The sequence below is a fragment of the Pelodiscus sinensis genome, chromosome 7, assembly GCF_049634645.1.
Source record: "Pelodiscus sinensis isolate JC-2024 chromosome 7, ASM4963464v1, whole genome shotgun sequence".
Lineage (NCBI taxonomy): Eukaryota > Metazoa > Chordata > Testudines > Trionychidae > Pelodiscus > Pelodiscus sinensis.
This window is the reverse complement of record NC_134717.1, coordinates 60,740,606-60,768,476: the sequence shown is the minus strand read 5'-3', so window position 1 is coordinate 60,768,476 and position 27,871 is coordinate 60,740,606. Positions and strand designations below refer to the sequence as shown.

At 43.4% G+C, this 27,871-nt stretch overlaps 1 protein-coding gene across 2 annotated transcripts in view; it reads left to right on the top strand.

Annotated features, from left to right (window-relative positions):
* Window positions 1-27,871, top strand: part of BARD1 (BRCA1 associated RING domain 1) — a 159,353-nt gene that overhangs the window by 41,194 nt on the left and 90,288 nt on the right. Inside the window, exons 7-11 of one of the 2 annotated variants that reach the window (XM_075933951.1) lie at window positions 994-1,102; window positions 3,029-3,164; window positions 5,869-5,961; window positions 18,444-18,541; window positions 19,272-20,926. In XM_075933951.1, the coding sequence (XP_075790066.1) occupies window positions 994-1,102; window positions 3,029-3,164; window positions 5,869-5,961; window positions 18,444-18,541; window positions 19,272-19,604 (769 nt within the window). In that variant the 3' untranslated portion in view covers window positions 19,605-20,926. Of the gene's footprint in view, window positions 1-993; window positions 1,103-3,028; window positions 3,165-5,868; window positions 5,962-18,443; window positions 18,542-19,271; window positions 20,927-27,871 lie in introns of those variants that run through there. The other variant, XM_075933952.1, reaches the window with a different exon arrangement.

Genomic DNA, 27,871 nt, shown 5'->3' with positions numbered 1-27,871 from the left:
CCAGCCATGGGAAAAGTATGCGCATGGGTGTTTTGGGTCACAGTGGTGGTCCTGTTAACAGGCATCTTATATGCCTGTTAAAATATGACACTGTTTTGTTTGAATTGTGTTTGAGTTCTGGTAGTTGGATGATTTGCCAATGAAATATTGGGTGAGGAGAAAATAGCATTTACAATAATCTCTTGATCTTGGCTTGATCAGTACCTCTGTTATACAGGGCATTCCCTGTTATATATTACCCCGGTGTATGTCGCTTCTGCACTAACGTTGTTGATGCTTGTCGGAACTGTTGTGCTGTAAGTCCTCCCATTCCTCGTTGTGCCAAAAAAAAAATTAGTGCTAAAAAAATTCCCCGCTTTGTCGTTTTGCTATATGTCCACTTTTTTTGGAATGTATCTTGGACATATAGAAGGGACACCCTGTATAAAGACTTTCAGTCTGTCTTTTCTAGTTTGTAGTAGCTTAAAAGGTCTTTGGTAGCTACACGGAAGCCCTTTTTTGATACTTGCTAGTATATATTTTTCTAGATCAGCAATATGACACAACATTAGTGGATTCAAGTGCAGATCTTGTGTGCTAGTATATTTGTATTTAAATTGTAATAATCTATTAGAACTTTCCATTTGGAATCAACATGCTTTCTTCCCTGGTGGTGTGATTGCAATTAAACATTGCAAAGCCAGATTCTCTGTATTGAAAATTCTGGCTGTTGTGGTAGATATCATGTGTGAGCAGCAAAACATTTAACTAGGGCTATGGCTTATTTAACTTAGCATCTAGTTGTAAATTCTCTTACTTTTCATATTGAATGTAGCAGCTTGTGATTGTGAATCCATCTGCCTTTGATGCAGTTCTTGAGTCTTTTCTGTGTGTTTTAGCTGAAATTGCATATTAATAAGAAGGTGGAAAAACTATCCAGCTAATGCATCCAGTTAGTTAAGAATCAAGTCACATATTTTATTTACTTAAACCCATCTGTGCTTGTTTTACCAGTAATATATTCGGTCTGCGCCCTGTGGACTACGCAGAAACTGAAAAGATGAAGTCTGTGCTAATGCTACCGATGAAGAATGAATCGTATTCATTTAGTCAGTGCTCAGAAGTAAGTGGTTCTAAAAATAAAATCCATCTTGTGAGCCCAGAACACTTTGGACTTAAGGTAACAAGGGCACCTGGCTGGATAGACAGGTTAAAAATGGACCTGGGAAAAACAGTCCCAGTCAAATTTTTCAAGCTCTCCAACAATTTCAAGACGCTTTCTGTGACAAATTATTTATACGGAAAGTGGCATGACGAATTTATATGCAAGACTGTGGGGTCATCTCCATAACTTAGAATGGCTTTGTTGATTGGGAACGGGCATATTATTTACAAACTATTGACAAACTTTGTTCCGCATCCTGTGTTGTCTGCCTCTGTTATTTGTTGTAGTATACCACATCCAGTAAAAAGCACTTATCCTTTGTTGTAAATGCTTTTACATACTTTCAAATATAATAAGCTATTCCACTATCTCCCTTCACCCAGTAATTAAGATGTTTTCAGCTGCTGGGCTATTACACATCTTTACAGTCTTCTGCCAGCAGCCTTTCAGTTTCTTGCAGCTGGAGAAAACAAATGGGCCACACAGCATGCCTTGAACAATCACAAATGTAGGACAGCGTATAGATGATGGTCTTATTTACACAAAGGCCCCTTTTCACTACTAGAGGAATGTATAGAGGCTTTAGTGTAAACGAGAATTACAGATTTCTCTGTGTACCCATAATAGGTAATAAACACATTTACTCTTCATTGTTTAGAATGCCCTGCAAGACCTTTGGGGGTGGAGGAGAATGATGGTGCCTCTTGGGACAAACCTCGCTTTGATACACTTGAACCTCTCTAATCCAGCAACCCTGACAAATAGGGTATGCCGGAAGAAGGAAGTTTTTGGACCATGGAAGGCAGTGGGGTGGGATCTGGGAAAGAGGGAGGAGGTGTGGGGGGATGGGAATGCAGTACTTACCTGGCGCCCCACCTCCAAGGATCTTGTGTGACTCTGTGCCCCCTGCCGTTCTCAAGCATCGCCTTCCGTTGTTATGGGAGCAGCGGGGTGCGAGAGGGAGCTTCCAGACCAGTGCTGTGCCGCCATTCCCCAAGCTGGGTGTAGGGGGAGCGGCAGAACCGCTTGTTCCTCCCCCTGCCAGGTTCTGAACCATGGGTGTTCCTGGATCAGAGACATCCAGATTAGGGAGGTTCAGGTGTGCTGCAGCTTACATGGCTGTCTCCTGTAGAATAGCTTCAGCCTTACAGTGCCTCATTACTGTAACATTTGTGTATCATGTTTAAGCTAACGGATTGGCACCCATTCATATATATTTGTGTGTCTGTGTGTCTTCAGTGTAAAAAAGAAACAATATGGTAGCACCTAGAGGACCCAGTCAAAGAAAACAACTGTGTTAGGTACTAAACATTAAGGGTTACTTTTAAATTCTTTACCTTCAGTGCCCCACTTTAAACTGTTCAGAGCACATTGATTTAAAATGTTTCTGAGTACGTTATGGTCTTCTCTTGATTAATACTCAGTAACGGCTGTTAGCTGAGGGAGGGGGAAAAATCCCTGCTCTCTACATTTGAAAGTATCAGGTTGAGTTCCTTGTCATGTTATTGAGACCTATGGATGCTAGACATGTACTGCAGTTCCCAAACAGAACATGCTGCGTCTTCATCAACCCATTTGCTGAAAGCTGCTAATGATTCCAAAAGGGTCCCCAAGACAGAACTTTTCGTTCAAAGCCATTTTCAAATGGTACCTTACATAAATTAAAGGAAGTATCTACAATGCCATAGCATTCCCTCTAGAGCTAGTTGGTTACATATAGATTTATGTATGAATGCCGTGTCCTGGAAGATACCATAAAATATTTATTTCAGAGGCTTATTCTTTATTTAATAGACTGTCAAATAGATTAGTTGCTTTCTTTAAGTCCCCCCCACATTCAGTTTAGGAAGAACTTAGCACTTTTTTTTTCTTGTCCTCACCCAGCTAGCAAGCCCAGGCCACACCAGAGAAGGGCCTGTTGTTCTGCTGGGAAGTGGCCTCACTTCAGAACAACAAAAATCACTGAGCAAACTCGCAGCGGCGCTGAAGGCTAAAAAATGTGTCGCGTTTAACAGCACAGGTAAGTAAGCCTGCTTTGGATGTGTTTTAATACTGTCTGTACGAGACTTGTGCTTTTTGGCTCTCCGTGTTAACTGCATAATGGGTGGTAGATTGAAATGAAACTTGAGGTGTGACGGGCCGGGCCTGGACGCAGCTGAGGGCGTCCGCTCAGGGTGAATTGCTCAAAACTCGGGGCTCCTTACAGCCCCAGACTGGAGACCTCCCAGACAGGTCACAAACCAGTCACACCGAACGCTTCAGCTGCCAATCTGGCCAGCCAGAAGCCTCACGACCAAAACCCTCTCACACCCCAGCTCTTCCTGTGCCCCAATCTTCCCCGGGCCTGCACACAGGTGAAGGGTTATAGAACCCAATCTCACCTACCCCAAAGGGATTCTTCCCGTCCCAAGAAACCTGCCACAGTTCCCAATCAATTTACACTCTGGATCTTACCCACAAGATCATGTTGGGCCAATCCTTTAGAATCTAAAGCTTTCTTACTAAAAGAAAGAAAAGCATGACAGTTACTGTGTCTAGATTTCTGCATTCGTTGACAGGGACTCTTGTTACCTTTTAAACGTTGTGTGTCTTTTTGCATACATTGAGCAGTTGTGGAGAAATCCTTAATTCCTAGAGAAATCAGGTTCCCTCCTTATTTTTTTGGTAAGATTGCCGATGTGCAGAGAACATGGTTGGGGCGGAGGGAGCATATTAAATGTGTGTTGTGCCAATGAAGCATGTACAGTTTATATAACACAAATTTCATTCAACATCTCACATGACCCCCTTTGTACAGACTTTTGGGGCAAGCTCCCCTCCCCCCCCAATGGGGCAGCAGTGATTTGCCTTCTCACTTTATCCTTCTGTCACGTTACTGGATTTTATAGTATTTATGCCTCTAATAGTACTGAAGCAATATAAAGTTTCATGTTTATTAGCCCACAGTCTTATGGGCACTCTTTGTGGAGAGAGAAGCCTGTGGTACAAGAGATGATAGAAACTAGCTACCAGCAAAAATGAGTTGGCTAGAAATGTTCCCTTTAAAAGGGAGCCAACCACTAGGATTCTAAATCTGAGTTCTCCCCCTCCTCAGGCAAGACAGGCAGAATTCCTCAAACTCTTGGTTTTGGAGCCAGCTACATTGCTCGAAGGGCACTGGGCCATATGAGGTGGTAGAATAACCCTCAACCTTCCTCAGCTGGAGCCTTCCACGCCATTACCTCTGGACCGCAGTTGGTCAAAGTGCTGCCTGCAGGAGCTCGGTATGTCTGTCAGGCACTGGACACACAGAATCATAGACTAGAATCAGAACTGGAAGAGACCTCAGGAGGTCATCAAATCCAGCCCCCTGCCCAAGGCAGGACCAATCCCAACTAAATCAACCCAGCCAGGGCTTTGTCAAGCCAAGACGTAAAAACCTCTGGGAATGGAGATTCCACCCCCTCCCTAGGGAACCCATTCCAGTGCTTCACCACCCTCCTAGTGAAATAATTTTTCCTAATATCCAACCTAGATCTCTCCTGCTGTAACCTAGACCATTGCTCCTTGTTCTGCCATCTGTCACTACTGAGAACAGCCTTTCTCCATCCTCTTTGGAACCTCCCTTCAGGAAGTTGAAGGCTGCTATCAAATCCCCCCTCACTCTTCCCTTCTGCAGACCAAACAATCCCAAACCCCTCAGCCTCTCCTCATAGGTGATGTGCTCCAGCCCCCTAATCATTTTGGTTGCCTTCTGCTGGACTCTCTCCAATGGGTCCACATCCTTTCTATAGTGGGGGGCCCAGAACTGGACACAATACTCCAGATGTAACCTCACCAGAGCCGAATAAAGGGGGAAAAAGGATACATCTAGTATCCTTATCCAAGAACCGTCCTTCCCCTCCAGTCAGAACCATGAATAACATTTCGGCGTGTGAAGCCCTTTGCCTTGGGTGCTTTTGGCCTAGTGTTTTGTCTTTGGGTTTCTTTGTTTTCTGTTGCATTTCAGCACCTGTGCGGCTGGTGTTTTTGCAACCTTCTTGCACTGTGGCAGCAATTTTTTGGGTAACATCAGCACGAGTCTCTGTTTGTGTGGGTGTAATGGGCACTTAGCACTCTTGAGCTGTAGTGCTGAGGCATCGGAACACTAATGTTTGCCATGGTTTGGCACCTGTCGTAGTGCTCTTAATTCCTTTTATTGATTGGCTTATTCCCTTGAGAGCTTTGCCACACATTAAATATAGCTCTGGCTGAAAGATTCTCAGGCTGTGGTTAAGCTGATCACATGTACTGGGAGCGCTAAGAAGGTGCCTGTCTTATGTTCCACCTAACTACTCTTGCATATAGCGTCTAAAAATCTTGAACTGAGGAAATTAACACCAGTCATGCGTTACATACCAGCTCCAGCAGTGAGAATCTTATTGCAATTATACCTTTGGAGGAGAAGCAGGTTTAGAGATTAATAATATTTCCCCCTTTTCTACATTGCAAGGCTACGCTTACAAAAACCAAAAGGTCTCTCTTTTTGCAGCAGGCTGTGGGTTTTCAAGTATAACACTCATACGCACAAGTTTATAAAGATAAGCTTTTAATCACAGTGATTAAAACCAGATTTTGAGGGTGGGGAAATGGCTCTGTAGAAATGAGAAGGACATTTTAAAATTGGGGATGATTGGATTTGCAACAAGTCTGATGCAGTTATTGAAGTTTGTAAGCTTTCTTACATGTGCAATTTTTTACTCTAGTGACTCACGTCGTTATCCCTAATGATCCAGTACGAAGTACTAGCAAATGCATGCTGGCCATTCTGGCGGGATGTTGGGTCCTGAAATTTGCGTGTAAGTATTGGACTAGATGGAAAATTTATTTTTTCAAACAAAAGTAGTTTGTCTAGAGGATTAATATTACCTGAGAACCTTCCATTCCTTTTTTTAGAAATTTGGTCTAAATGGTTGCTTAGCCCAAGCTATGGGGCTTTTTAACTTTTAAGTGACAATTTAAGATTCAATGTAATTACTCCACCCGTGGAAATTGTATAATGCATCATTGTAAGCAGATGCCAATGGAATAGTTATCCCGAAAATGTAAGGAGGGAATGAATTTGTTTACTGCTCAGTATATTATCAGTAGTGCTGGAATGATGAAGGTAAATGTTTTAACGTATGTGTTTAGTATTAAATTTAAAAATGTTAAATGGTCATCGATATTTTTCAAGTCTTCTCTTAGACAGTTTATCAATAGCTATTTCATAGCATGTTTCTTTCTTAACAGTTCTCTGTGTATCTTGAGGTCTGACTTTATTAATCTCCCTTCTAATTCATTTCTTTAGCATTTTGTTTTCTTTATATTGTAAAAGCCCTTCCTGTTCCTCTTGACTTCTGTGGCAGGAACGTCTCCCCATCCCCATATATTTTCTGGTATGTTTTAACATTATAATTAACTTATGTGCAGCTTATCCCCCAATGGACAATTCATAGAGAGATTTCTTCTAGTGGTTTCTGGAGGGTGTTGGGTTAATAAATTCAATGAGGATTCTTCAAATTACTTAGCAGCCTAAATCTTTCAAGCCCACTACTGATTTTTTGGTGTCCAGTTTAACATGCTTCAGGCTCTTTTAAAATGTATCTGGTTGAGCAGTGAAAATCACTAGTCACTTTGGAAAAGTTCTAATGCCCATGTAACTTCTTAACAGCCACTTAATTTCTTCTCTGCTCTTTTTAAACGGCACATTGGTTAAATGTCTCCTTTGATGCTTTTGATTTCATTTAATTAAAACTCTTTATATTCATCTCCCTGATCTATAGTTCAAAAAGAAAAGTTTTCAAGGAGTCTTGGTACTGTGATCTGTTACATGTAAGAGTAGCTCCTCAGTGACTACCCTGAGATGCTGGTAAACGTTGGCGTGCCGAACAAATGGTTCTGAATGTCTATATCTGCCTATCTTCAGAGACTTTTGGCTAGTATACTTTAAGATACTGAAAAGTAGTGAGGAATTGTGGGACAGTTATTGTATTACAACTGTCTAGCTGCTTCAAGGTTACACATGGGCAGGAAGATAGAACTTCTCTCTTGCTGGGGGTAACACATTTCTGAGGTGTTAAGATCTTGCATGGGGTGCACAAGGAATGTCTTTTATAGTTAGAATTCTGTTTCACTGAGAATATTTAAATCTAGCATTTCTGTGATAGATATTGACTTTATTAAAGCTGTATACATACCAGTTGTTCATCAGGGTTATGAATTTGCCAGGTTGTCGTCCTCTTCTCCATCTCAGCGTTTTTCCTGGTCAAACAGTATCTACTATATATTTGAGTGTCTGTCTGTCTGTCTGTCTGTTGAAGAGCTCCTCTTAAACGGTGAGAGCAGCTAGACCATCAAATTCGGTATACAGCTGCTTCCTCTCATAACTTAAAACAAGATACAGGCGGCTCCCGTCTTGCGACGTGATTGGTTCCTGGGGAAGCATCACAAAGTTGGAGGTGTTGTAACTTGACCCCTCATTTATGATAGGTGCTGTGTGCCGTCGTGAATGCGGGGCTGGGGGCGTAAATTGGCAGTTTTGGCCCCTTCTGCACTTACAACCCCCAGCACTTACAAAAATGATTGTAACTCGGGTGGTCGGAAGTTGGGGGTTTCCTGTAAGGGTTTGGTTATGCCAGGAAAATGGGATGTGCCTGGAATAGGATTGCTTCTCATAAAACCATACAGAAAAGAGATAGGATCACCAAGCAGGTGAAAGGGACTGTTTGGGGGCATCCCATCATGAGCCTCCCACCCCCATGGCACCTGTTAGGGAGGGCGAGGGGGGCTGAAGCTTCCTCCATCCAAATTTGTACAAGGTCATTCCCCTTTGTTATGGGCAAGTGCACAGTTTGCTGCATTTCTCACTCTGGCTGGAGAGCACAGGGGGCACCTGGACCTCCCCCAGCTGAGAGCCATGCCCACTGGAGCTGTAGCCACCATTGTGAGGCGCTTCTCACCTAATCCCAGGATGCTGTGGTGACAAAGGGCTGGGATTGTCCTCTCTGCCCTGGGCAGCCTGCTACTGAACCCCTCATTCCCGCCCCATCCCAGAGCAATGATTTAAATTAAGCCTGGATGTTTTCTTTTTAGTTTCCAAAACCCAATAAATAACTGACTTCAGGACCCGAGCAACACCAGCTAAGTCTTCTAGTAGAAAATATATAATAAAGTTACCAGTACAAGATTCTCTCTCCCTTCAGTTGAGCACTAGGGAGCAGATGGATTTTTCTTGCAGAGGGGACGCTGAACATTTTGAGAGAGAACTTGGTGTTTTGTTAACTTTAGAAATGTGACAGGAAAAAAAGCAAATGCTGCCTGTCCAGCGTTCCATGGAGATTTTAATGCACTTCTTGGTTTTCTGTTGAGCTTTATTTAATGTGGTGCTAAAATCCTGATTAGTACACTCCTGGCTGCTAATGCACACAGCTTAGTAAGCAACATACTTTCTAAAAGCAAATGCTTCTCCTCCCTAGTGGGAAACATTGGTAATAACTCAAGGAGTCTGATACAGCTAAGTGCCTATAATTAACAGCACCACTCCATCTGCTCCTGCCAGTTTGTTGTTGGTCTTCTTCAGAGGCATCGCAAGTTAAAGATGGTTATAACAAATAATGGGATGCCTGCTGATGAAGCATTTGTCTAGGAGAAAGGGTTTTACTTGGCTTTTCTTACACTCCTTATTTATCATTGCTTTTAGGGCTTCTGTTTAGTAATTGGTTAAAGTCCACTCAAACATTACAAAAAATAAACATATAAAGGGTGTGCTTACTCTGCTGTCTTTTCTCTTCCCCCTGTGTCTCTATCAAAGCAAAAATTGCAAAAATATTAGATGTGAGTAAATGAAAAGTTCCAGTATTTCACTTCAGGAAATTTTCACATGGTGGCACATGTTGAAATTGTTCTCCAAGTATGTTCTTTAAAAGATATTTACATTTATGGCCTACAACATTTAGTTTGTGTCACTTAAAAAACCCTGCTTTAAGCTTTTCAAAAGAATATTAATAAAAATAGGTATTTGTACGTCTCCCTTACAACGGGTTTTCATATCATTCTGCAAAAGAAGCAGTCTCCTTATCTGCCTGAATCATTCTTCGTCGTCATGCAGTATTTAAGATTATATATATTTTAGAATTATGCGTAATCTCCCTCTTTGTTCCAGATTCAGCTCTTTAGTAAGCATTCTATTGGAGATGCAGCACTCTTATTTGTGCTAGCACAAGACCTGCAATTAATACAGATGGCCCCAAAACCTCAACAGCTATTTGAATTCCCTTTTGGCTCACGCTGGAGGCTGAAGATGTAAGAATAGTAATGCTGAGCAAAAAGGTCTTTTGAGAAGAAAGATTTCTTAGTGCTCCTAGCGAGATGATTATTTTCTGTGAATTTTATATGTACTTAACACACTATCAGTGAGATCTCAATTTTTCAGAGCAGCATAAAAATCAATTGAGACACCATTGTCACCCTACTCCTTGCCCTTGGTCATATCTTTCATTGCTTTCATTATTTTATTGCCTTCATTATTTCTGGGACTGTAATAGAGACAGAAAGTAGCATATCGTTATCCTCCAGCAAGTATGTTGAGATTAAGATTCAAGTATTACTGAATTTCATCATCGCTTTTTTTTCTGAATCAGAGTACAGTTTGATTAAAAACAGCAGAATTCTTTAATATCTTTGGACTTCACAGTTTTCTCCTCCCCCTCCCCTCCTCCCCCTTCCGAAAGAGAAGCTTGACTTTGTTTTTTAAATTTCCCCATTTAAATAAATGACAGTCCTGGTACAATGGCTACTGTGAATGTCAGAATAAATGCATTCAAGAAACACATTCATGGGAATGCACGTATTGGGAATATACAGCTTTAACTACAGCACTACAATCTCTATCTGGCTTCAGAAAAATATGCAGTTTTAAAGAGTTTTATAAACTAATAATGAAAAATGGATTCAAAACCTTTTTTTTTTTTTTTTTTTTAATTTAAAGATTTCAAATCTGATCTCATGTTTTCCGTACACAATATCCTGGATACTAGTAAGACTACTATGCTTAAGGTGTAGGCTTCCAGATGTCAGATTCTGTTATCTGAAAAGACTGCCTTTGGTCCAGGATTCCTACTTTCCTTCTTCAATCAATTCATCAAATCAGTTTCTGCTCTCTCTGTATAGAGACCCCTGTATTTCCATTTCCAATGTCCCAACCTATGTCAACATTTACCATTGGTACCCCAACTAGACCCTGGACCCTTTGATACTAATATGGCTATGCAGTGGCAGCAGTAAAGATAAAACATCAATTAACCTTTTCAAGTTTTTTTAGGACGATAGTATTTTAAAAGATTTAGGCTGTCTCTACATTGGCAAGATTTTGCGCAAAAGTGGCTGCTTTTGCGCAAAATCTTGCCGCCTGTCTACACTGGCCACGAGTATTTGCGCAAGAACACTGACGTTGTAATGTACAAAATCAGTGCTTCTTACGCAAATACTCTGACGCTCCCGCTTAGGGATAAGTAAGAGGCCAGAGTAGACAGGTAACATCAATTTCTTGCGCAAGAGAGCGTCTACACTGGCACGTATGCTTTTGCGCAAAAGCAAATCTTTTGCGCAAAGGCACATGCCAGTATAGACGCTCTCTTACGCAAATACTTTTAATGGAAAAACTCTTCCGTTAAAAGTATTTGTTTAAAATCATGCCAATCATACTTAGATGCAGCCTAAGTATCAAAATCTGTACTTAGTTGTACTAGTGTAAATCCATCATAATTCCATTAAGGTTAATGGAGCAATTTAGGGTTTAGACCACTATAACACTGGATAATACAGGTTGAACACTTTTAGTCTGGTGCACTCGGGATCTGACCGGTGCTGAACCAGAGAATATGCCAAACCACGGGATGTCAATATTATCTAGCGGTATTACCAATGCTTCTCCTGCTTATTAAGGATGTGAAAGGTTAACCTGTAAGCATTGCCCTAAACAGATAATGCTTATCAGTTCCAGTTAACTGCAGGGGCTGGAGCAGCCTGCTCCAGCCCCATGGGGACCACCGCAGGCAGCGGCTGCATCAGCTGGCCAGAGCACTACCTGTCTGTGGTGGGTATGCCCCAGGCATCTCCCACTGCAGGTTATATGGTGGCACTCCAGGAGCAGGGCCGGCAGCAGCTCCCAGCCCCGCTCTTGGGAAGCCAGCTGCAGAGCCCCCAGTGAAGCTGCTTCCCTAGGAGTGGGGCTGGCAGCTGACTCCTGGGGAGGAGGCTTCGCTGCAGCAGAAAAGCCGCCTCGCTTGGAGCCAGGCCAGCAGGGGCTGCTGGCTCTACACCTGGGTGGGCTTCTCTGCTGGCTCTGCTATACAAAGCTTATTGAAGCTTTATACTGCAGAGCCCGCGGCGCACGCAACCATGTAACCACTAAGATTTTGAGTGGTTACATGATTACCTGTTTACATCCCTACTGCTTACTGCGCTCATAGAAGACATTTAAGGGCAAGTTAGAGCTAAATAACACAGAACACTGAGGGCCAGGACTTGAGGCTGTAAACAGACTTTGTGGAACCACGGGAAACTTGGCCACACCCATGATAAGTGGACATCCGGCTCACTACAATCATGCCGGACCATAGATGTTGCTGGACCAGAGAGGGCCGGACTAGAGAGGTTCAACTTGTACAACTGTACTTGTGTAACGAGCCCTGGCAAATGCAGATAGCGTCAATCAAATCAGTAGAACTTCTCAGAGGAGTACAGTTTAGAGGATTGTGCCCTCACCTTGTAAAATTCACAAATTGCAGTTTCTTAAGTTCCACAGCTTGAAAGGTATGTGGATAAGAGAGGAGCAATAAAGGTAAATTACTGCCAGTATTCAGTCAGATGGTGCATTGGGAATTAGTATTGTGATGGGTTGTGAGACGGCTAGATGCAGAAATGGTTCAGTGTAAGCTAAAGTGTGCAGTGTATGAAAGAACTCAGTTCCTTCCTTTCCTAAATGCAGAGATGTTAACACACAAGCTTGCAACTTCTGATATTTAATGTTTATACTGCAGTAATCCTGTACATCTGAACCGGTCCCATTTGATGGACAAAAGGGGTGGGGGTGGTTAAAAGGACCACTTATTAAACAGTATGGCTTTATAATTTTAAACAACCATTCTGTCTAAAGTGAGCAATTACAATGATTGTTTTTGGTAAGTGCAATCATGCCCTTCAGACAGCTACTCAAAAGGAATTCATGCTCTGGTGTGGTGCACTGTATCCCTAGAGCAGTGGTCACCAACCAGTAGATCGGGATCTACTGGTAGATCTTGGAGCTTCTGACAGGTCACTGGTTTAGCCAAGAGGCTATCAAGTGCGGGCACTTCAGCTTCCCCTCCCTCCACTGCTGTGTATCTCCTTCCCTTTGTCTTGGAGCTGTCCACTCCGGAGCCCCCTGCTTTCTGTGCAGGGCAGGGGAGGGAGAAGAGTGGTGCTGATGCCAAGGTGCACCCTTCTCCTGCTTTGTATCCTATGTCCACAAAGCAGAGAGGGGGCACAACAGGAATTGGGCAGGGGAGAGTTTGCTGGCTACTTTAGGGAGGGGTGCAGGGCCAGGACATGGGTGAGCCTGCCTTAGCCCCACTGCACCACCACCCAGAAGCCACCTGAGGTAAGCAGTGCCCCTCTGGAGCCCACAACCCTACCCGAGTCACGAACCCCTTCCTGCACCTCAACTGCCTGCCCCAACCTCAGCTCAGGGCCCCTCTCACGCTTCAAATCTCTTAACCCAAGACCAGAGCCTGCACCCTAACCTGCTGCCCCAGTCTTGTGAAAGTGAGTGAGAATGGAGGAGGGAGAGGGGACAGAGTGAGCAGGCGCAGGGCCTCAGAGAAGGGGCAGGAAGGAGGCGGGGCAAGGGTATTTGGGTTTGAGAGAGATCTTGGATTGCATTTAAATTCAAAAAGTGATCCCCTGCTTAAAAAGGTTGGAGACCACTGCCCTAGAGCAAGGGTGAGCAATAATTTTTGATGGGGAGAGCACCTCAAAAATGTCTTACGTGGTTAAGGGCTGCATTCTTCTGTAATATTAATGGAGGAGGTGTGAGGTCTGGGATGGAAGCTGGATCCAAAAGGGAGGGAGTTCAGGGGTAGGGGATTCAGGTGCAGGAGAGGATATGGGTAGAGGTGCAGGAGAGAATTCTGACCTGGAGGAGAGGTGGTATAGGGTCTAGAAGGGGGTTTGCCCTGAGGCAGGAGGAGGTTGTGACTTGCAGCTCCCGTTAGTTGGTTTCTGCCCTTGCCCCAAGCATGTTTTCAATTCTCTTGAAGCAGTTTTGTTGGTATCTTTTAGGGAAGCTGATCCAACAAGCACTAGTCTCAGCAGTCAGTCATCAGTGTAGGGACACTGATGTTGCCCCAGCACATGATGAAAAAACATGGTAAAGGAATATACTTCCTTCCCCCACAACTGGCAGGTCTATAGATTTTGTGTAAGGGAAACCTGATTGCTGATGTTTGAGTGAACAAATTGTACTTACTAATAGGTCGGTCCGTTGCGAGCATTGGTTTATTTGCTATTTAGAGGGTATTCATTTGAAATTTATAAGGGCATGTAAACATTATAAAAACTCTTTAGGTTTACAGATCTGTAATAGCAGAGCCAGTTTGGAAAGGAAAAACAAACAGGATACCATTGTGGGCCTCACTCAGAATCTGTACAAAAACTTCAGAGGGGTAGCCGAGTTAGTCTGTAACTGGAAAAACTTAAACAACAAATAGTCTGGCAGCACTTTAAATCATAGATTCCCAAACTGGGGGGTGTGCCTTCCTGAGGGGGCATGAAGAAATTCTACGGGGTGGGGGCGTGAGGTGACCCAGCCCTCCCTCCCTTCCCCTGGTCAAGCTCCCCCGCAAGAAAGAGCCCGGTCCGTCTGGTAAAAAAAATTCAGAAAATCCCATGTGAAATGTCCAGTATCTTCTATTTTTCCTAGCTCGGGCATCCACTGTAACACGTTCAGCTCGGGCTGGCTGGGGCTGGGGAGGATGGAGCATCCCGGACAGATTTCAGAATGGCTGCCTTAAAAGGGCAGTGCCTGCTCTGCTCTTAAAGGGCAACCTTGTTTGTTTCTTTGTTTGTTTGTTTGTTTGTTTTTGGTCAACAACTTTTCCCCTGGAACACTGGCACTTTTTTTAACACTATACTGGTCCCTGGAATTAAAGGGGCCGTGACTGTTTTTGGCCCCAGTCAGTTCTACCTCCCCCACTTTTTTTTTCCTCAGTAACTTTTGCTGCTCTTTTCATTTTTGGGGGGTGGGTGGGCATGAGGGTTTCTCAAAATCAAAAAGGGCACATGATGCCGAGAAGTTTGAGAACCACTGCCTTAAATACTAACAAAACATGTAGATGAAACAAAAAACAGGAGTTTTCAGCTAGACCAGACTAACATGGCTACATTTCTATTACTAAAAAACATGTAGATGGTATCAAGCGCTTTCATGGGTACAACCCACTTCTTCTGATGGAGTATTAAATGTCCAGTTCCAAAATAAATAGGGGAAGAGGGCGAGGAGAAGGAAGGGAAAAAATAGTGAATTAGAGTTTCATGTTACATGAAACTGATAGAGAAGGTGCAAATTGTTCTTAAGTACCCATTGTTTGGTTGGTTAAGGCATTAGGTTGTGGAAGGCAGTGAGCTACCCAGGTAATGTCTTTGTGATGGGTCCCAAACTTGTAAATGAAGTTAAGTTCCAGCACTTCCCTGTATATTTGGCTTGTGGAATTAGCCTGGAACAATACGGTGTGGTTCTCAACCTTTCCAGATTGCTGTACCCCTTTCAGGAGTCTGATTTTTTTGTGTACCCCAAGTTCCAGTTTACTTGAAGTACTTGCTTACAAAAATGGGTTATAACACACTTACTGAAAAATTGTTTATGGTCTCATTTTTGCCATATACATGTACAGTAAGTTTATTGGACTATAAATACAGCACTTACATTTCAGTGAGCTATTTGAGCTCGTTTTTCACACGAGCCTTGTCATTTGGGGAGGCAGCGAATTAAAAAAATTCCGTCGCCACGACCGCCACTTCCAGCTCTTTGTTTTGAAGCCATTTTTGCATGGCAACCATTTGCGCATGACAGCTTCAACCTCATTATCGTGCTTGCACACGTTAAAGACATAACACACATGTCTAATACACTGAATACATGTATGGTACATTGCCATATAATATAGTATGTGGAGCAGTATAAATAAGTTATATGACATTTTAGTTGGTACTTGACAGCTGCTTGTTATGTAGCCTGTTATAGACCTAGGCAAATATCTAGATGAGTTTACTCCTCTTGGAAGATCTCTGCATACCACCGCTGGTTGAGAACCACTGGGATGCCACCATGCTAGGCACTGTACATAAAATAGACACAGTCCTGCCCCAAATAGTTCAGAATCCAAATCCTCTCTCTTGAGCAAAGATGGTCAATTGTTCAAGTGGGACTCCTCTTCCTGTGTAATTTGTGCTGTCTGCCACAGTGGGAGGCTGAGCTATCATTGAGGCTCCGAAGTGGCATCGCACTATAGTTCCTGTTATAATGCCCCCAAGGGTGCAGCCTTAAACAATGTGTTCAGTTCTCATCAGCTGTGCTAAAAAAGGCGATAGCAGAAACAGTAGTATCTGGAAAGCCTTCTGTCTGCAGAAAAAGACTGAGACTTACAGGGCAGACAAATGAGAGAGGGTGTGATACAAGTAAACCTAATTAATGGTATAGAAAATGGATTTGGGGCCTTTCTCTCATACTAACTTCTCATTTTGTTAGAATAAACAAAAAAACAGGACTATGTAGCACTTTAAAGACTAACAAGATGGTTTATTAGGTGATGAGATTTCGTGGGCCAGACCCACTTCCTCAGATCAAATAGTCCTGTTTTTTTTGTTTCGGCTATACCAGACTAACACGGCTACATTTCTATCACTATTTTGTTAGAATAAAAGATTCAATTTAGCCAATTCACTCAAAACAAAAAGGAATAATCACATACTTTAATGCAAAGTATATGGCTATCGTGTGGAACTCATAGTCACAGTATTAGGCCAAGAAATTAGTTGCTTTAGAAATATTACAGAGGAGAATGTCCACTGTTGTTGGGCAAAAGCAAAAGAGTTTGCATCTTTACCATTTTTTTTTATTCCCATAAGGTTTGACAGAAACATCCTGTTCCCTTTTGGGCAAATTAATTCCATAATTATGTGTACTAGGGTTTCTTGCATGGTCCTCTGAAGTATCTGGCACTGCCAAACAGGATACTAAAACAAATAAACTGCTAGTCAGATCGAGGATGGCAATTTGAATATTTCCATCACTACTTTATGCATTCTTGTCTCTCTGCTGCTATGCGGTGTGTATTGTCTGTTGTCTTCCAAACTGTTCTGATCCTTACCACCTACTAGTTGTGCTGTTTGACTGTAAAATGGCATCTGGAATTTAGACGTTCGTGTCAGCTGACATTCCCGCAGAACTGAGGATTCTGATAGTTTTCACATTGTTCCAGTCTTCATATGGGAAGCGAAGTACCAGGGGGGTGAGAAGAGATTGAATGACAGCTGTTCAAAAAGCATTCCAGCACATGTGGTTCTGTAAAACTGTCTAGCTGTGAGTTATCAAACATTACCAAGCTGATGACTTTATATAACAAGTTCTGTTTCCGCCATCGTTATAAGCTACACTTTCTCAAATAGTGGAAGCATAGATCACTCCAAGGAGTGGTATATAACCTCCGTGAAGTCACTCAATGAAAATGTCTGCATTTTAAAGATTGCTTCCTCTGTGCTCTAATAACTTGTTCACAACCTTTTTTCCTGTCTGTAAGCATACCAGGTACACTGTGATTCTGATCAGGTGATGATTAAAATGCATGAGGAAAAAAATGCTTCAGACATTTATTAACAGGGGTGTGTGTACACACCTTGACTTAAAAAAAAAAAATACTTGGACCAATTACTATAAAATTTCTAACTCAGTGTTGGAGCACAGTGAAACTGAGATGGTTATGATCAGCACCATCATCACTATATTGGTTAAATGTTCTCATTGCAGTTAAAAATTAAACCATTACAATGACTGCAGTAAAATTTTACTGAAAGGATTTATCCGTAGAATTGGCTGCATGAAATGGAATGCATATGCATGCGGAGAAGATTTAATATTTTCTGCTAAAAGAGATGCCCTTTACCAACATGCGTCACTTTCATGATTTAAAGTTTAGTTATGGTTAGGATGGTAACTCTGAAAAGATAACTTAGCGTTCCAGATTGTCTGCTGTTTTGCCTCAGATTTGCTCTGACTACCACTGCCAGCTCAAGTTGTCATTGGAAAGTCCACTTGTGAGGAATCTAGCCTTGTAAAGCCTCGCCTTCCGTCACAAGGATCCTGGGATGGGGACTTTGCTGGCAGTTTGCTATTCTGCTTCATGCATCAGTCATAAAGTCTCTTCTCCAACAGGGTCTGCACTACGGGCATCTACAGACTAGCCCTGTCGAATTTTTAACTTTCCCATAAACTTCCTTGTGGCGACTTTGAACGGGTTTCATTGAACTTCTTTCAAAAGCAGCTTCCCACACACGTAGCTTCACGTAGCATTCACACTTGTGCATCTTTGAAACACTACTCCAGTGCAGATAAATTGGTGACTCTAAAAGGGAAAGAGCCCACATTAAGGCATTCTGATGCTCCTGTTCTGATTTCATGCATCAACTACAAACTACTTTTTCCGGATACTTTTCATTAGAATGGGAGATGTGATTCCTTGTATTAGTAATGCAATCCAGAGCCAGCTTTTTATCTGTTCATATGCAGTCCGGCTCAGGGATTTGCTGTCATCTGATGGCTGTTGGTTGGCCTCCAAGATGAAGGTTGCTGTCGTGAGGGACCAAATGATCAGAAAGACAGTAGTTAATTGACATTTTAATGACATTTTAAGTTAATGCCATGGGCAGAATGTTTGACACCAGGCTCCTATAACATGCTGCTGCAGTACCTATTCCACCCGGAAGGAAGTTTTCCTTTTCCAGGGGCATCAAACCAGCATCTCTCAGAAGCACGTCTATAAACTCACTTTAAAGAGTTTCTTAGAAATTGGCTAAACAAGTCACCTGCGCTGTGATGTTGCAAGGATTTCTGTATATATTGAACTTGATCACCCCTTTGACTTCAGTGTAACTATTCACAATACATAAAATTAAGCACACATGTAATCCTTTGTTGATTATATGAAGTACTCTTGTGTTGGCATAAGAATGCTTTGCTCTGTTACCTTGACACGTGTCCTAATTCCAGGGGTGGAGGCATGTTTGCAAAGCAGAATTCGTGAACAGGAGGAGAAGTATGAAGTCGGTGGTGGTCCACAAAGAGGCAGACTCAACCAAGAGCAGCTGGTAGCTATTTAGATACACGTTTCTAAAAATGATGTTTTGTTTCACTGCCCTCTGCTGCTGGCATGGATGAGCGATTTAATACTTGAATGCACACTTATTGAGGTGTTTGTGGGAGAGGTGATTGAATTTCCAATTAATGATGGTCTCAAACAAGTAATGGATATCGGATGTATATTCCCATAAACCTGGCCAAGACTTTAGAGGGAAGTTTCAGTTATGATTAAAGGAGTTTCATGAAATACAAAGGCTGAAGTTTCCTCTAGGATTCTCCAGTCCTGTTTCAGTTGCTACTTGGAGTGACTCCCATCTGAAAGGAAGGGAAAATATTGTAATTATTTTTTATGCAGTCTAAGTCCATCCTACTTTTTAGCTGACCTCTCCTTATTTAAATGGGCCAGTGCTCTGATGTGATTGTATCACTTGTAGTGTTGTAGCACCTAGCGGTCCTCCTCAAGGATCAGGACCCCATTGTGGTAGACCCCATAATAGAACAAAACTGTGTTCCTTGCCCCAAGGAGCTTACAGTCTAATGAAATGCCTTTCCGCTACTAGCTTTAATTGGTTGGCAACATTTATTAAGGTTTCAGAAAAGCTGACGTAGTAACTTGTAACACAACTTAGCCCATATTTTCTGATGCATCAATTTAGTCAATGCTTGATCTGATGACTTCATCATATGCAGGGCTCTGGATCCCTGGACTTACTGTTTCTTGTCATCTTTTTTTCTTAGCTGCCTAAGTTGTTTGATGGTTGCTACTTCTATTTTTTGGGAACTTTCAATCACCACCAGAAGAATGACCTCATTGAGCTGGTTAAAGCGGCAGGAGGACAAATCCTCCTGAGACAGCCAAAGCCAGATAGCGACGTGACACAGACCATCAGCACGGTGGCGTACCATGCTGAGCCTGGCTCTGATCAGTGTTTCTGCACACAATACATTATCTATGATGTGTCTTCTAAATACAACCCAGAGAAAATTCGCCAAGGCAAAGTCTGGATGGCCCCCTCCAGCTGGCTCATAGACTGTGTCATGTCATTTCAACTGTTACCTGTTGCAAAGTGAATATCCCAGCAGAATGAGCAAGTTTCTTAAACGAACTCTGGGGCTCTTGAGCAGTGGGAACACACCGCTGGGCGGTCTAGAATCCGAAGCACTCTTCGTTATTCCCACTTACAACCACAGTGGAACCTATTCATGATGCGAGACTCGGTGTGAATTGCTGAATTTTGTGGATAAATGTGTAAACAACAACAAAAACGTAAGGATAATGCATCAAGAATGTACGTGAAGTTCATTTATTTGACAGATAATTTTAATTCTATTGCAGCATACTAATAAATGTCTCTTATAGTATTTTGTAATTTATAACAGTCTCTGTAACATGAGACCTTTATAATCCTCTTGGTTGCTCAAACTTTTTCTTCAAAATGGATGAGAACACCGTTTCTTATCTGTGACCTATAAATGAACGGGGTTCTGCCATAAGTGTCATGCATTAGAATTCCCTTCAAGGCCAAGAATTAAAAAATAGGGACTCTACATGTTTAAAATCATATTTCTGCATCTGCCTAATTTCACAGTTGTGTGCTCCGCCCTTCTGAAAATTGGTCATGTGCATAAATACAGATTTAAGAGCCTAACTTGTGACTTCCCCAAAGAATTCAAACCTACCCAAGTTACTTAGGACCAAGTCCTATTAGACATTCAATAGGATTTGTGGTCTTATGTCACTTATGCACCTTTGAAAATCCCAGCCCTGGATTTAAAAATCTTGACCTTATCCTAATTGTTCATGTTTTATAACAGAATATTAGTCATTATTGAAACTCGTTCCACTTTCATACCTGTAAATATGTAACTTTTAAAAACTCTAATAACATAACATCTCTTTTCAAGCATGATTTTTTAAAAAGTTGGATTTAGAACGGGTCTGTTTATAACTATTCCAAATTATTTTCTCCATGCGTATTCATGGCAATTGTATTACATATGTCACTGCTATCATAGCCTCTTTAATGGGAAAACTGTGGCATCTGAAAGCATAAACTTGTGCCTTTTTAGGAAATAGAGCATTTTATTAAAAATGTAGCCTGGTTGCATTTGAGTGAAATTTGACATTTTCCATATTTTGTTCTAATCACTGATTTTTTTATTGAATCCTTTATTGCTTTCGTAATTGACCACAGTTTATGTTAATGTCTACAATCCTGCTTTCTTTTAATGCATTCAAATGGCTTTCATCCTGTAGGTTGCATCAGGTATAAAATCATGACTTGGAGCTGTGTGATTGTAATGATTTTGATCTAATGATAATGATGGCTGTGATGGGATTAAGCCTTTGTGTTCGCTTTTTGTATTGCATGTAATAAAACTTATGGTGCCAATGACTTTAAAATTTATTACATAAATTTAGCTGCAGAATAAATATGAAGCTAGTACATAACTTCACAAGAATTTCAGAGTTATTTGCATAAATTCCCGACACAGCAGCTGAGCACAACAAAGATCCTGTCTGAGAGACTCATTCTCTTCTGAGGGAGGGACAATTGATTTCTTTCCTATACCCATTGTCACTGGGGAGTCTAGGCCATTTCCATTATTTACCATGGAGCTCTTTGGGGAATGTTGCTTTCTTCACAGACTGTAGAATAGATAAAAATTTCAAATGTGCCAAAGTGACTTTAGGAGCTGAAGTCCCTGGGATGTAGATTTCTCATGTAGACTGCGGACTGTCACCATATATTAAAAGCAAGTCTCCGGGGAGCTGACAGCCTTGTGGGCTCTGCTCCAGGAAGGGGTGGGGTCTCAGCTGGAAGGGGCGGGACTGGGACAACCAGCTCTCAGTACTGGCCAGACTGTGGTGCTGCACCACCACCACTCCCCTTTCCCCCAGCCCTCAGCATTGCCTGGAGCATGCTGCGTGGTACTTTCGGAGATTTGAACAGCCATGGGACTCTGGGCGCTGTTGCAGTTTCAGCGGTGGCCAGGAACCCAGGGCCGTTCTGAACCACCAAGCCCTTGGGGTAGTTGCCCCCTTTACCCCACCTTGTTGGTGTGCTTGCGGGTCTCATGCACTTGGCTGTTTGTGCTCAAGTGCATGCACAAATTTCACTAACAATTGTTGCAAACGGCACATTTTTGTGACTATGCAAATAACTGAGTAGACACTACAGAGATAAGCATATATTTAGTTCATTTATTTTGACACCTGTAGTTCAGTTAACACTGAAATACCAAATGTAAGTAATGTAAATACTATGGTTTACCTCAGAAAAATAACTCGATCATTGCTGGTGTGAAGTCGCACAACTTTACACTAATAGGTAATTTAACCCTTTGAGAATGTACTAATCACTCTTCTCAGAATTTGAATAGAAGAGTCCATCATTTGGGGAGAAAGAGGAGAATGGCATGTTATAACAAGGAAAAGTTACGTACATGGGACTTAAGGACCGAACAGAGGTGAGATTAGAAATGACAAAGTTGCTACCCATCCTCCTAAATTCATCTGTTTTGCTTGCAAGTGTACAGGCAGTCCCTTGGTTACGTACAAGATAGGGACTGTAGGTTTGTTCTTAAGTTGAATTTGTATGTAAGTCGTAATTGGTACATATTGTAGGGGAAACTCTAGCCAACTGCTTCCTAAAAGGGATGGGAGAATAAGCCTCTGTAAATCCATGGTGTGCACACATCTTGAATACTGCATACAGATGCGGTTGCTTCATCTCAAAAAAGATACATTTGCATTGGAAAAGGTTCACGAAAGGGCAACAAAAATGATTAGGGTCCCTCGTGAGAGATTAAAAAGACTGGGACCTTTCAGCTTAGAAAAGAGGAGACTAAAGGGGGATAGAATAGAGGTCTATACAATCATGACTGGCATGGAATAAGTGAATAAGGAAAACTTTATTTACTTGTTCTCAACATAAGAACTATGTTATGTTAACTTCACCACATGAAATTAATAGGTAGCAGGTTTATAACAAACAAAAGGAAGTTTTCCATGCAGCACACAGTCAATCTATGGACCTTGCCAGAGGATGTGGTAAAGACTAGGACTTTAACAAGGTTCAAGAAAACTAGAGAAATTCAGGGAGGTTAGATCCATCAATGGCTATTAGCCAGGATGGGCAAGAATGGTGTCCCTAGCCTCTGTTTGTCAGAAGCTGGAAATGGATGACAGGAGAGGGATCATGTGCTGATTACCTAGTCTATTCACTGCCTCTGGGGCATCTGGCATTGGCCACTGGCGGAAGATGGAATATTGAACTAGATGGAGCTTTGGTCTAACCCAGGATATGTCTACGCTACACTTTTTTGGAAAAAGGTATGCAAATTGCACTCCGTAATTTGTGTACCTTTTTCCGATTCTTTTTTCGGAAGAGACTTTTCTGAAATTTGACTTGTATACATGGGGCCAAATTTCGGAAAAACCTCTTTTGGAGGAGTCCTTCTTCTTTGTGAAACAAGGTTTACAGGGCTTCCGAAAGAGTGCGTCTGCTCTTCCAAAAAACGCCGTAGTGTAGATGTAGCCCCATTATGGCCATTCTTATAGTCCTTTCTGGGCAGCTGTTATTTACTGGTGAGGTCCATTTTGGGTGAGTAGAGACTTGCTAGAGCAGCTCTCTACTTGCCCAAGCAGAGCCTGCCCATCTATGCTGCCATTTCAGCACAGCTTTTTCTGCTCTCTTCTCTGCCAGAGCCTTTCATGGGTACATGTAACTGCCTATAGTATGGACACAATCTGCTTCTCACCATGCCATCTAGCTCCATGTACGCTCCATCCCACAGATAACGATGTGTTGTGTAGGTGTAGCCTGATAATGTGCTGGACTTTGTGAAGCCTGATGTAGTTGTTGCCCATGAAGGCCTACTTCCATCACGGGGAGGGGAGGAGGAGGAGCAGCAGTAAGGCCTGAGCTTCCCTGGCCTCTGGAGCAGCGGGAAGGGAGGTGGCTGTGTGGCCCGAACCTCCTTGGAGCAGCCCAGAGAGAAGAAGCTGCGTGCCTCCAGCCTCCCTGGGCCCTGGAGTGGCAATGCTCCACCCCAGAACACTCCATCCTCTTTTGAACCCCCCTTCAGGAAGTTGCAGGCTTCTATTAAATCCCCCCTCACTCTTCTCTTATGCAGACTAAACAAGCCCAAATCCCTCAGCCTCTCCTTGTAGGTCATGTGCTCCAGCCCCCTAGTCATTTTGGTTGCCCTCTGCTGGACTCCCTCCAATGCGTCCACATCCTTTCCGTAGTGGGTGGCTCTGAATTGGATGCAACGCGCCAGCTGTGGCCTCACCAGTGCTGAATAAAGGGGAATAATGTGACCCAATGAGGCCTCCTTCTGAGCTGGAGAGAAGACCACCAACACACTATACAGCTAAGTAGACAAGACAGACAAGGTGAGGGGAAGAGAAGCATAAAGGTCCCGAAGCAGAGCCAGGAGCAGAATGCAGCTTTCCTGATTCCTAATCCAGTTCTCTGACCCCTTACCGCTGTCTCACAATTAAGTGCTTTCCTTTCTTCTCTGTTTGCTTTCAGAGGGCGTTTTTAGCCCTAGTTTTTAGTCCTTCCAGAAGAATGACGTGTAAATGGACCATACTAAATTGATTCCAGTCAGTCAGCATGCTGCACTGAAATTGGGCCACTCTGCATTCAAATTCTGCGGTAAAATTGAAATTTTTTGCGGCAGTGTGAAATAAAACCCAGAAGCCTTCTCCTGAATGGCATATTAATATGGAGGCCATGCTGTGCGATTGTGTTAGCCACATTCCTATTTAATTCAGAAGCGAGGTCTCGGGTGTGGAAGGATTTCTTCCCCCCATTTATTTTGGGTGGTGGCAGAAATGGGAGTTTTTCCATCTTGCGGCTCTCACTGTAGCCGGTGCCAGACGCGCTGGCGGGATTGGCAGCTGGAAGTCAGGCTCCCGGGGAGAGACGGTTTGGCAGCTCAGAATGATATACTGTGCAGAAAAGCTGCAGTTCAGAAAAGCAGGCAGACTTGCTGCGTGAGGGACCAAATGCAGGAGTTCCACTGTGTCTCCTCTAAGCTTTAGACATGGCCTTTTTTAGAGGAGTATCCCATGTCCTGAATGCAAGTGGCTTCTGGGGCCTTTGCATTAGGCTCTGGCTCCAGAATCTGTGCCTATTACATGGCTGGCAGCTATGGTAGGCAAGGGAAGGCATTGCCTTTCCTGGTGCTGACACCAACCTGTGGCCGGACAATGGGCTGCCGTGCCCCCTGTTCCATGAGAACCCCACTGCCTCCTCCACTCCATCCCTTAAGTCCCTGCTGCTCGCCGCATCCCTCCTGTGAGAGGTGACATGGAGAGCCAACAGACTGAGGAGACTCGACGGGAGGACTTCAGAGTAGAAGGAGCTGGTGTTCAGAGAGGCTGCTAGCAGGGCCAAGCCCGACTGGTAGCAATGGGGCTGGCCCAGTGCACGGGGACGGCTTAGCCAGGCACTAGGATTAATAGGCCCCTCAAGGCTTTTCATTTTACAGGAGGTGGAAGCGGTTTTAGGGCACCAGCTTGCATGGGCGGAGCCTTGGACAGAAGGGGTGGGGCTGGCAGGCTTGCCTCCCCAAAGCAGGGGTTCACCCACCACCCCTGGCCTATTGGCTGCTGCTAATGAGGAAGGTACCATAGCCTGGGCAACAAAGTTGTATTGTGTTTAAGCCAGCTCTAGCTTCCATATTGTGTGTGAAACTCTACCAGCCCCGAACAATTCTTTATAGCCCTAGGCTGAAGGTTTCATAGAGAAACTAGCATTAATACAAGTGTTAATTTAATTTAACTGTAGCCAAAGCCAGGAGAGTTCCCTCCTCCTCTCCCCCCCCCCCCCCCCCACACCACTGCTATGTTTTTATATGTATCCCAAGCCATCAGATTCCCAATTCTTTGCTTTTAACACACTTGTCAAAAACAAAGCAGTAAAACCATTCGGGCATGAAATCACACTGAGACCTTGTTTCCTAATGACGGCCTGCCATGGACGTCCATGTCCAGACCCGGCACAGACTGTTGTGCATTCTGAGAGAAGTTGTTGGGTGAAAGATGTCCTCTCTGGCACAGTGAGAAAACCAGAAAATACCCTGACCATATCAGCCCTGGGCTGTTCTCCAACATAAACCCATGGGTGCTCATTTTCCAAAAACCTCTGCTCTAATTTAACCCCCCTAATTAAGGACTAGATATTCAGGAATGCTTGACACCCAGCGCCATCTGCCTCACCACTGATGGGCAGGTTTGCCAAAGAGCTTCACACCCGCTGTTCTTGGCTCTTTACACAATCTCACCGCTTGTTTTGGGGCCTCAGTGGGACCGTGGGGAAATTTGCCCTGGCGTTTTGGGTCTTCAGCACTCGAAAAGTCAGCCCTTAGGAGAAATCCAGGGTGTGCTGAAGTAAGACTCCAATTAATGGCAATGTGTGTTGGATTGCCCCTTTTAAGTCACTGCGGAATTTTTCATCGGTCATAACTGTTAGGAGGGGAATAGATGGGATTTAAAGGCAGTTAGCCCCATATAGGAGCAGCCCTTGCCTGCTGATGTTTAGCTGGTAGTTGTTTCCATACCTTCTCCCCTCGCTACATTCCTGTTGCCAAGTGTTTTAGATTGTTGTTCATTTCTTGTGTGAGGTTCTGATTAATCCACATTGTTGCAGCACATACATTTACTGTATGGGAATGTGTATGGTTAGAGAAGTCTAAGTCTGATCAGTACATAGAGGAAATCAGGTATTAGATATACGCAAGACAAGCTAAAATGCTGCAAGATTTTTGCCTTGCTATTTGGGGCCTCTCTATTTGACACGTTGCAGACAAGAAATGCTGACATACGGCAGTCGCTGAGGAATAACCTGATGCCCTAAGGTTATGGAAAAAGTGGCACCAAGCGAGAATATTGCAAAACTATCTGTAGAAGCAAATCTTGTCTCCCAAATGTGTCTTAACCCCAGGAGACAGTTGATTGAGAACCTACCCAGCCTGCACAAGTCAGGGTCCTTCATGCTTTGAGGGGACACAGACCAATAACAAAGAATGTAGGTATAAATATGATCATGTTATTAAAAAGGGTGCCCGGAACCCACCTCACGTGGAGATCTCTGACCCAGCCTTGGCAGCCTTCTGGGAGGTAGAGGAGAGGAACGGGATTTGACTGGGAGCTAGTTGCATTTTGCAAATTGTATCCGTGATTGTTGTAATCCACCACATTAAGTGTTTGCAAGTCCTTGAAAATCCCATTATTCTTGCTTTTTATTTCCTCATCTGTTTGGCTGAGGGCACCAATGGTGTCAGCCCAGTGCCTAATTATGGCGGTGGATGTTAGAGCCATGACACAACTTGGCTCTCAGAGCATCTTTGTGAAGAAGGGGGAAGCAGCAAGCTCTCCTCAGTGCGAGGTCAGCCTGCATCCCTTTCTCTGGCCATTTGCAGTATGCTCCTGTCATTGGAAGGTGAACTCTTCCGGAAACAGAACCCAGAGCCTCCATATATAATAAATTATCAGTTTGAACAACTCCCTGCTGGGGAAGGTCATGCCACATGTCTGTCGTACAAAAGGCTTGTTCTCTAAGGCCAGGTCTACACTAGAGGGGAAGGTCAAATCAAGATATGCTATATCAATGACATCTCTGGAGTTGACGTACCTTATTTTGAGTTTCCCACCGTCCCTGCAATGGGAGGCTGATGGCAGCTGGTACTCCTGCTCTTGCAAGGAGAATGTTTGCTCTTGATGGGGACATCCTCTGAGTTCAGTTTAGAGGGTCTTAACTAGACCTGCTAAATCAAACTCCAGGAGATCGATCGCGGCAGCATCCATCTTCTGCTGAGTGAAGACATAGCCTAAGATTTGTAGGTCTTCCCTAGTGCTTACCCAGGTAACATTCCTATGGGACTCTCAGTAAGTCAGAGGAGCCAACAACCATGTTGGGCCTCTGGGCAAGGTGGGGAAGGGAGCAGCTCTGCACCCAAAAGGGGCAGGCCTGGGGCAGCGAACACGCCATACCGCCCCACCCAGCCCTCAGTGGTATCTTGAGTGCAGTGCACCTCCTCAGCCCTGAAAGCTGCTCGGAGTGGCTGTGAGGTGGTCTGGTGGCTATTTAAAGGACCCAGGTCTCCAGGTGTTGTTGCCTCAAGACCTCAAGATAGAGAAGGTGCAAAGGACTCATTCAACATCTTACTAGTGAGCTGATGGCAGCCTCGGCACCAGTCAAGTGTAAGTCTCTGCTATATTTAGAGCTGCCACGAAAATTTCTCCCCTAATTGGAAAATGCCAATTTTTTTACTCCAAAGCGGTAAGCAGAATAGGGTCAGTTTTGACAAGTTCCTATAAGAGG